General features: G+C 42.2%; 1 protein-coding gene across 1 annotated transcript; it reads right to left on the minus strand.

The window, feature by feature from the left end:
- Window positions 1-3,075: 3,075 nt before the first annotated feature.
- klf5a (Kruppel like factor 5a) lies at window positions 3,076-10,735 on the minus strand. The gene is made up of 4 exons (XM_028603783.1): window positions 10,366-10,735; window positions 8,202-9,360; window positions 6,805-6,864; window positions 3,076-3,854 (listed from the first exon to the last, which is right to left on the minus strand). The coding sequence occupies exons 1-4, from the start codon at window positions 10,528-10,530 to the stop codon at window positions 3,676-3,678; spliced, it is 1,563 nt and encodes a 520-aa protein (XP_028459584.1). The 5' UTR covers window positions 10,531-10,735; the 3' UTR covers window positions 3,076-3,675.
- Between the last annotated feature and the right edge of the window lie 385 nt (window positions 10,736-11,120).

Below are 11,120 nucleotides of genomic sequence, written 5' to 3' on the forward strand. Positions count from 1 at the left end.
AGAAGAGCGGAGGAGGAGAATGAGAGGAGATGTAGGAGGACGGAAGTGGTTGATTGGGTCCCCCCAGAGATTCTTTTGTTTAGATTGTTCTGCATTTCACTTCTTTCACTCTCTCCCCTCCTTTTCTGACATCTGAGGTAGATTACAACAGAGACCCTGGGTCACATTTATGACTTAAATCAAGAACATATGGTGTGTGTGTGTGTGTGTGTGTGTGTGTGTGTGTGTGTGTGTGTGTGTGTGTGTGTGTGTGTGTGTGTGCACGCGCACGCGTTTGTATGTCCATTTCAATGCAGTGGGATTCCCCTCTGGTCCCCGAGTGGTGGTCAAATTTATTTTCTTGTCCATTGTCTCTTGCTGGGACATCAAAGGCCTATTGTTTGTTGATCAGCAAGGGTGCTGCAGGTTACTTGCAGGTCCCGGACGAGAACACTTGGCCTCTCCTCCACATCTTCCCTTCTTATCTCCTTTTGGTAAAACTTAACTTTTAAGCATATTCAAATCCCAGACAGAGGATCAGCACTTCCACAGAAACCATGTCTAGATTTTAAGAGATTAAAGTGTGGTTATGTCTCATTTGTTTTATTTAGGCCTTGAAAAGGCTTGTTTTAATGTGCCACAGACACCACGCTCTATCAGCACAGCATGGCTTTCTCTTTAAACAATTGCTTTAATAAAAACCTCATGGACAAAAAAACTAAATGTACTATATATATATATATATATATATATATAATATACACTTTGATCACATCTATAAGCCCTGAAATTCACTAATTGTTAGCAGGTAAAAGAAGAAATCTTCCCATTAACTTCAGCACAAGTGCACGTCTGTAAAAGTGTCAGTTGACTTTATTAGGATCGGTTTCACTCAGTTGAAGAAAAAACAACTTTTGTCTTTGGAACGTTTACCTAGGAAGAAATCAAATCTACAAAATAAGTTGTTGGAAGGACAATATATAAAACAATGGCATCAAAATATCTTTGACAAGAAAACAAAACTTAGGAAAAAAAAAAGGCTCAAATATTTTTGGATGCAGGGCATTTTCCTCTTTTTGCCCTTTTGTGTACAAAATAATAACAAAAGAGGAAGAATAATCAACAGTTATTTACAGTGCATATATTTACATTAAGGCATTTTTGCTGGGGAGAAAGACGGTTGATCTAATACAACCCCCACTTCTACACAATCAAATAAATAGTCAGATTTACCATGATACATTACAGTGCTATATTATCTTGATGCTACCTGCAGTGAATGAACAAATACAGTTATAGACACAAGCTAAATCACACCATCAAAATGGACATTTAAGTGTGCATCACATTTTTTCAAGTCTGTCTTAAAACAGTAGGCCTACTCTCCTGTCAATATGTATACTAAAGGTGTTTTTAAAGGATGCGATTCTTCCTCTCATCCACACTGACAGTGACAAGATCCGTTCCAAGAATGATTTCAATGCAAGCGATGCAGGACAAAATCCCTGTTGTGTGGAAAAATGTATTCTAAAGTTCAACCATAGACTGCATAAAAGAAATGGACGTAGCATCCAGGCCTGAAAAGAGAAGCCAATGCCTTTAACCTGCATGTATTATTATTATTATTATTATTACTAAAAGACACTAACCCTAAATTGGCAACCCAATTAATATCACACTTACATGAATTATGGATGCACCTAGCTAACTGAGCTGCCTAGCTAGCGCTAGCTGATAACTTGGCTCCACCCTCTCATCCAAATATAATCACTTCTAGCTCCAACAAACCAAGATGGCGATGGCCAAATGCCAAACTCGAGGCTTCAGAACAGTAGTTCACAAACCAATGGGCGACGTCACGGTGGCTACGTCCACTTCTTTCGCGCAGTGAATGAGTTCAGCCAAAGTTACTAATAGCTAATACTAAAAGTTAGTGTCTTTTTGAAAATGTTTTAAATGTTTTAAGCAGGGATCTCTTGAGGAGCACTTGCATCAACCAATAACTCTCGCATTGACATACTTATGGGCATGTTGTTTTAAGAAAGACCTGAAAAAATGTGAACTTATCCTTTAACACAACGTATGTCCATGTTCGATTGACTGATAGAGCCAAATTGCAAGTTAGTTGTGTACAGAGTGAAAACCCTTAGAGAAAGGACCGACTGTCATTTTAATAAAAAAAAAAATGTTTGAGAAGTGGCCTGAGCCGAGCTGTTAAATCACATTGAATGATTGATTAAACCTTGTAATTTAAGAAAAAAGAAATTCCCTTTTTTTTCTAGAGATTTCAATAGATTAAGAAATAAAAACAGCACCATGTGTGTTTAAAAGGACTTTCTACATTGATCATAGCTCTACTACCACTGAACAAAAACATAAATCAGAGAAGGAGGCACTTAATAAGGTGTTGGTGATGAAGATGATACTTTGGTTAAAACATTTTAAAGATTGTTTTTAAAATAAAGGCTGGACGAGATAGATGTACAATAATTGTATTTTGAAGACGTTTAATTGAAGCTTGTGCATCAAATCGTCAATTATGTTTTAACTGAATGAATTCTAATATGTTTATGGGGTCTGCTTACATTTCTCTGGTTAGAAAAGACAACATGAATAATTCATCACCTAATTGCTGCTCTTTAGCAACCATCCACCTTCCTCTGTTTCTAAGTCGTCCTCAGATTTCCTCTCTCTAAAAACAAAAATCTGTCTCTCTCTCTCTCTCTCTCTCTCTCTCTCTCTCTCTCTCTCTCTCTCTTCATCTCCACCCCTCCCTCGTTTTTTACTGCACTATCTTCCCCCTCTCCAGAGTATAAATGCCTTCAATTTTTAATATCTGAACAGCAATAATTTGTGTGGCGTTCACATAGATTCAGTCCAGTAGTGATAAAGATCGTTCCAGTGGTGAATGAGATGCATGGGCCAAAAAGGCTCAGACTTAGATTACTAATTCTAGTGCAAACCAAAGGATTTGGTTTATAAAAAAAAAAAAAAAATATATATATATATATATATATATATATATATATATATATATATATATATATATATATATATATCAAAACTGGATATTCCAGTTATATAAACAAACTAACAAACCAATGAGTAAACAAAGATTTGGCTTGACTAGTTTTGCAAACAAAGCTTCCCCTTTATAAAAACAAACAAACAATGTAAAGCCAGTTCTATGTTAGGACAGAGACAAAACATGTACAACATGTACAAACATGTAGTGGTAAGTGCTTTCATTCCAGTCACACAAAAGAGTCTAAATGGACTGGAAACATTTGGAACTACCATTTTCTTTTTGTTTTCTTTTTTGTTCCTTGTATTCATCTAAATAAATCTATACCAAGTATAACTGGAGGTTAAGGGACCAGGAACGTCATCTGGCATTATGTTTCATTACGTTTCTACTTTACAACCTCCGAATCGCCTAACTCTGGGTTAAGACCAACACGTTTGTTAGGCTGTCGTACCATTTCAGCACATGATAGCAGCACCAGGAGCAGCTGTAGTGTCATCAGGCAGCTTGTAACATTGTTGTTGTTGTGGGAGTTGGAGTGAGTGCTTTATGTGTGTCAAGATAGTGCTTATGTATTTGTAGTGTGTGTGTGTGTGTGTGTGTGTGTGTGTGTGTGTGTGTGTGTGTGTGTGTGTGTGTGTGTGTGTGTGTGTGTGTGTGTGAGAACGCTGCTAGTTCTGGTGTCTCTTCATGTGCAAGGCGAGGTGGTCAGATCGGGAAAAGGAGCGAGAGCAGACGGCGCACTGGAAGGGTTTGGCGCCCGTGTGCTTCCGGAAATGACGCGTCAGCTCATCCGAACGAGCAAAACGCCAGTCGCAGCTGTCCCACGTGCACCTGTACGGCTTCTCACCTGCCGGACGGGAGAAAAGAGAAAGTCTGAATGAGTGCGCTGCTCTCTGAAGGGGTGTCAATATGTGATTATAAGAACTGATGACACTATTTATTATTAAAACAGTACTTAAAAGTTCAGAAAAGTTAAGAGTTACATGATTCATACAGTTGGGTGGAGGAACTGGGAAAACCGGCTTTACCAAAAAGTCCAGTTGTCTAACAACATATACAGTCATAATGCTGTCACAAGCATTTAGCCAGCAGTAAGGCTGCACAAGTTTCCCACGGCCGACTCGTCTGTATTGTCTGCCTTTGCCTCATTTGCATTTCTCTTTGACAGTTGCGGTATGTTTGTTTTCTGTCATTACAATAATGTTCAGCTGCAGCCCCAGCTGTGTTCTCTCTCCTTTATTCTTGGCTCCGTCTTAGGCCCAATCGCCCAACCTGTGATGCACAACCACCAACCCAGGTCCAGTAGCCCAAAGGTGGGCTTAAAGATTTGTTCACCTAGTGCTATCTATCCATGCAGATAATTTGGGTTTTATTGGTCCATGTTTTGAAATATCTGCCTAGGACATTCCTGCCAAAAACGGAGGTGAATGAAATTTCATTTGTGACATTAAAATAATCAAACAACATACAGTTGTACATTAAACCCCAAAGACAAGACTATACAAGAGGGGCGACCTCTAGCTCACCCAGTAAGAGCGTGCGCTCCATGTAGGCCCAGGTTCGAGTCCGGCCTGTGGCCCTTTGCTGCATGACATCCCCCATCTCTCTCCCACCTTTCCTGTCTATCCACTGTAACTATCAAATAAAACTTGTGCATATTGGCATTTCTACCAGCTCTATGTACTTAGCTCTGTGTGGTAACAATGGATGCTTAAGAAACATGGCCAGTTGGTAAGGAACTTGATTCTTGTTTAGCTAAATCACTTATAAAATATGCTTCTTCAATGTAATTGATTGAAAAGTGCCTTAAAAGTGAGCCACAGTGCTGTAAGAGAAAAGTACTGTATAATGGAATCTAATGGAAACTGTGCTTTCTGGTTGAAAATGTATCTCTTCTTCTCCTCCTTTTTAACATTTATTTATTTCTACTGAGGGGCAGTTTAAATGTTATTTTCTTTTTCAAACCTGGACAAATTAAATCTTAAACTATCTGCATGCTGGATACCACTACGTGGAAGTAAAAAAGCATTGGTCATTAAGTGAACCAACCCTTTAAACAAGCACAGCAAGTTCTGCAGAATCGCTAAAACACAAATTAACCACATCGTCACCAAACAGAAACACACACCTGAAACTGAACACAATGAGGAGGGACAACAAAAAGACGGAGAAGAGTGAACTGGGAGGAGTGTACGCACACACACACACACACACACACACACACACACACACACACACACACACACACACACACACACACACACACACACACACACACACACACACACACACACACACACACACACACACACAATCAGGGTAATGGATGTTGATGGAGATTAGAGTGGGAACTCCCAAGGGGACCCAAACGCATTAGGAATCATCTCATACAGATTACTGACAGGTGTGTGTGTGTGTGTGTGTGTGTGTGTGTGTGTATGAGTGCGTAAGCGTGCATTGAAGCAGCTGAATAAGAGAAGTAGAATGAGTAACAGACAAAGATAGAAATGAAGGGGGGGGATTGAAGCTGGAAGGATGGCACAAAGAAGAGAAGAGGATGATTAGATAGATGAAAGAGATACAAAAAAGGAGAGAAAATAACTAAGTGAGACTGACAAAAGCAGAGAGGATAAGGAAGTTGCTGCTACATCCCTCTTTACATGTTGTGTTCTCATCTTGTGGTCTATAATAACTGCAATAACCACAATCAGCCTGCAGCATGAATGACGCCAGATCTAATTGTTGGAGTCATGTTCCTAAAACTGAAATGCGAGGCACGCACACCCACAACGATGTTCTGAACAAGCAGTTCAGATTCATGAGAAAAACAAAACTCTGGATCGTAGAAGTGGTAAGAGTGAGTTTTGTGTGTTCTTTTTCTAACTTCGTTCGGTGTTTCACTATGGGAATCACTTAACGTAACCCCGGTTCTTTGATAACAGAGGGAGGTGTTTCACCAACACGTCCCTCCTTGCAAAGACACGGAAATAAACCTATCTGGAAGTGATTTGTAAGGAGCTGGTCGACTGTGATTATATGAGGGGGGCGTGGCCCTAGCACAGTTCGACCTGTCTGTCACAGACAGACGTGGTGTCATTGGAGCTTCCATAGTTGGTCACGCCGAGCCGGGGTTACGTTAAGTAACCTAAAGTTCCTGTGTGTGTGTGTGTGTGTGTGTGTGTGTGTGTGTGTGTGTGTGTGTGTGTGTGTGTGTGTGTGTGTGTGTGTGTGTGTGTGTGTGTGTGTGTGCGAGAACGCTGCTAGTTCTGCTAGTATCCAGATGAGTGAGGAATGCGTAGATATCAACAGAAGCTTTGTTTTGTTAGCTGGAGAGTGAGGTGGAGCCCAACACCTAACTAAAATGGAAAATGGACACAGTGATGATTAAAGTGGAGATATTAGGCTCAAGATGATCTAAGATATTTTTGTAACTGCACAGACGGATCTTGTGTATATTTATAGTTGCAAACAAGCCACACAAGCATATTAAAGCATTTAAACATCGATGTCTGAACAGTATACTAAGAGAGATGGCACCGCACATCTAGCGCTGACCACATAGTCGGAGAGTCATCCCCTGGCAGAAGTATGTCACTTCCACCTGTTTTGATGGAATAGTATATTGGGCATGAGGATGGGGGTAGGATACATTTACACACACACATGCCAGGAACACAACACTCTGCCTAACAACATGGTGCCAGTGCAGATACCAAAATACGAGTTGTGCGGGCAGCATAGTTTTTTTTCTACTTGTCCCCGTTTAAAAAGCTGCATTAATTGGAGGAATGTCTTACCTGTGTGAGTCCTGAGGTGGGCTTTTAGATGGGATGACTTGGTGTAGACTTTCTTGCAACCTGACAACAGGAGATAAACACAAACAGAAGGCTTAATCCAAATGCAAATCATCCACTTGTCAGATATGTATTTACCCAATAAAGTGAGCTGTGGCATGCTAGAAATGTGAACTAATGAAGAACAGAAGCGGATTTTGGAATGAGATATAGTAAATGTTTTTGTTATTCCGATTTTCAAAAAGGACATGTGACTGTGTTTAAATGTAGCCCACACAGTCTCAATTGGTATTAAAACTGTTTAGATTTGGTGTATTTATAAAGAAATTGCATACCATTAATGGCACTAATCTCACACAATAAGACTTTGTTGAAGACTTCGGTTCACTACACCTGTTAGTTTGACATCGAAGCCGGGATATTTTAAGTTCAGGATTACGAAACCTTTTGCACATTATGCTATACACAGTACAATGTCAAAAAGGTCATATTTTGAATGATTTAGAAACCTATTCTTCAAATTAATTCTGACTTTAAATAAAGACATGATTGAATATCATGTATTGCAAAGATGTGAGAAGATGAGCAGCTGCAGCAGTGTGACTAATATACACTTGGTGTGAATGCGTCCATGTGTGGATATGATGAATCTACCTCATCTGACTTTAAAGAAGTTGGACATGTGGTAACATGCTGCAGGAGGCTCTGCTTAAGCCTATTTTACACGCTGCCACAGGCTATTTGACATTACATGTTCTACAAGTAACTGCATATCGTACAGCTCCAATCTAAGACAAAAATCTAAAGTATGACTTTATGCAAATTATGTGTTGGGAAAGAAGATCAAATGACTTAAGGAGAACATCTATCTAATTAACACACCCACACATATTCATCCCACAATTATCCCCGTGACTTTAAAGCCAGAACAATGTGTTAGAGCTAACAGCCGAGAATGCCTGAGCTGTTTGAGGTGAGATAATAAAGTTTTTAAACCAGACGGTTAATTGAAAGGCAATGATAGATATTCTCCATTGCCAAAATATTTTTATTCCAGTGCAGCACGAGCTCTGCTGAGGCTGTCGAACATATTGGGACTCATAAGCCTGGGAAAGTCATTCCACACACAACTTTATTTAAAAAAAAATTTGAAATGCCCAGGTGAGAGAACAGACATTCACTTGACCACAGGGAACCAACTGATTAAAGAAGCAGCCTATTGATCAAACTGGCATCACAGGTGAACAACTTTATGTCAAACAATGCCTTGTTCATGCTTTGTGGTCTAATTCCTGTAGTAGAGGATGAAACAGCAACATGAAAGGTAAAAATAAAATTATTTGTAAAACTAAACACACACACACACACACTACACACAATGGCTGTGTTTTTGTTCTAACCTGGGTAATCACAGTGGTGGATCCGTCGTTTCTCCAAGTCTGGGTTGTTCCTCCGGTTATAGCGGGCAGGCACGGTGGTCTGAGCTGGGGTTGGGGCTGGGGTTGTTGCAGGTGCTTGGGGAAGGCCTGCGGCTTGGCCTGGGTCCGGCATGGGACCTGTAGTGAGGGGCAGGGCTAAGCCGCCTGGTCCCGGGCCAGGTCCGAGTCCAGGGGTGCTACCTGCCAACTTGGAGGCGATGGTGGCTGCATATGAGGGAGGAGGGGACATGGTGTGGAGCAGCTCCTTCTGCCTGTCAGGGCTGCCGGGCTCTGAACTCGGCGGAGAGGGAGGCAGGTAGGGCACCTGCTGCTGGAGGAAATGGGGATGTGACTGAGCATGAGAATGTGTGTATGTCCCACCACCCAGGCCGCAGTAGGCAGGCTTGGCCGTCTGCTCTTGTCGAGATGCAGAAGAAGCTACCGGCAAATCATGGAAAGGCGTGTGGATTGTGGAAGTGGAAGTGTGTTGTATCTGCTGCTGCTGCTCATGATGATGGTGATGATGATGATGATGATGATGCTGCTGCTGCTGAGCTTCCATACCATTGCCATGGTGATGGTCCAAGCCGGAGTTTAGTAGCTGAAACAGCGATCCACTGTTGTCATGGTGGTGGAGAGGATGCTGCTCGAACTGCGATGACATTTCCTGTTTGATGAAAACTTGTGGAACTGAATCGTCACCGCGGCTGCCTACCGACTGGTTGAAAACACTGGTGAAGTCCGGTAACCCTGTTAACGTCATGTTTATGGCTGAGGTTTCCATGGCAATGTTGCCAGGGCCATGCCCAGATGTGCTGCAGCGACTAGTGGGTGTCGTGTTGGGGCAGTGCAGCTGTATGTTGGTGGAGAAACACGGAGAGGCAGATTCTGATTTGATTTGAGTGAGACCTGTGTGGTTCTGGTGCTGAGGGGGCCGCACCTGCTGGCACAAGCCCATCCTCAGGTAGGCAGCGTCAGGGAGGTAAAGATTCATATTAAGGGTGTAGGGAGACCCAGTGTGATCAGTGAAGAACTGGTCCAGCGCTGACGCGCTGTCTCTCTGGGACTTCTGCTGGCTGTCTGCATGAGATGGAACGGGAAGAGACTGAGGGGCGAGATACCGGTCCATCTCATACTTTGCCTGTTGAATTAAAAAACAAACACAAACAAAAAGTCTGGTTTAGAAACATCTCATTTTATAATCTTTAAGTAAACTTAAATGAAATGTATCCAGCTCGGACTTGTTTTTCGTGAGGCGCTATTTTGAGAAGACAAAGGTTTGATAGGACAGTCACCGCTAAAACATTTATCAAGTAGTCATCAATAGGCAGTTGCCACATTCCCTCTCTGGCTGCAAGGCTGAACTCAAAAACCCACCAGCTGTGAGGCCAACAGTTGAGGATCAGGCATGCCATGGAAATCAGATCCTATACTTTTTATATAAAACATTAGGACATTTGCACAACTGGTAGTTATAACAGAGTAAAGACACAGACTATTGATCAAACTGGCATCACAGGTGAACAACTTTATGTCAAAAAAATGCCTTGTGGTCTAATTCCTGTGAATCTGAAGTCAGGTATAAAAGTTAGAGAAGCCCTGCAGCAGCAGAGGATGAAACAGCAACATGAAAGGGAATGGGGAAACACCCATGCCTCCCTGTCCGCTCCGCTGCAGCAGTAGCAGCAGTCTGGGGATGGGCTGCTATTTCTAGGCTCCTGATCATACCAGCTGCTATAGAGCACTCTTTCCTCTGCTGCACAAGTTTCATGCTAACTGGGGACAGAGTTGCTGGGAGCTTTCTGTCCGAAGCTGGAGTCAGTTGTTGTCAGCGTGGTATGATGGTGAGAGGGGGAGAAGGGACGAACAACTGGTGGCCAACTGGCTGGCATAGAAAACATGCGGTGAATGCGTTTGCAGGCGGAGCAGCTCGGTTTCGCGTCCAGCTGGTCGCAGCCTGCTCGCTTATTCTCGCAAACAGTGTAAAACAAAGTGGTGATTAACATCACGCAGATAAAACCGAATGAAATTAAGAGGCCAGCAAAAAAAAAAAAACAACAACCTGGATCTACAACCAATCTGCCACGCCCATTCAATGAAATACATCACTAATGTGTAAAGTCGTTTGGATTTCTAACCGGTTTACCTGTGTGTAGTCATTCTGTCCAGTCTTGTCCGTTTCTGTGATCTTGCAGTCCAAGCCGAACAACGCCGAGTCCTCCAGTGTGAATCCAGCGGGCAGAGTCGCCTTCTGCAGCGGGTAAAAGGGATCCTCCTGCCCGCCGCCGCTCATCGCGAGTGTCGCGGCCATGAAGCTCCGATTCAGCACCGCAAATGACCGCTCGTCCTGTTATGCAAAACGGAGGATGCTACAGCGTCCTAGGGTGAAAGAAGTGGAGCCGACGAGGTGTAGTACGGGTGGTGGAGTTATTAATACGTGCCTGTTTGGTACATCTCCTTCCACTTGTTTCATCCCTCCACCGGCCCACAGACAGTTTTCTATATCTTGCTGTAGGGCGGAGCGGCACAGTGTAAATACTGCACATGCACCGCCCACCAAACCTTTAAAAAGGCTTTAATCATTCATTCACTGGCCACCGCCCTACGATACATCTAAATACATTGACAATAGGGTCGTAAAGTGTAGCCTACACAGAACCAGCCCGACCACATTCATCCATAAAGGTGTTGGTTGAATTCACCATAACCAGCCTTTTCAAACATGAATTGTGATTATTTCTTTCCTCCAGCTTATATCAAAAATATTATAAATATATGCAAATAAAAAGATGTATAATGTATACATTATACATCTCAATTCTTACAATTTTTATTTTGTTTTTGCATAACTGAGTTACATTTGCCATGTCACTATATCTAAATACCTCCTTGTCTACTGTA

The sequence above is a fragment of the Perca flavescens genome, chromosome 17, assembly GCF_004354835.1.
Source record: "Perca flavescens isolate YP-PL-M2 chromosome 17, PFLA_1.0, whole genome shotgun sequence".
Taxonomy (NCBI): domain Eukaryota; kingdom Metazoa; phylum Chordata; class Actinopteri; order Perciformes; family Percidae; genus Perca; species Perca flavescens.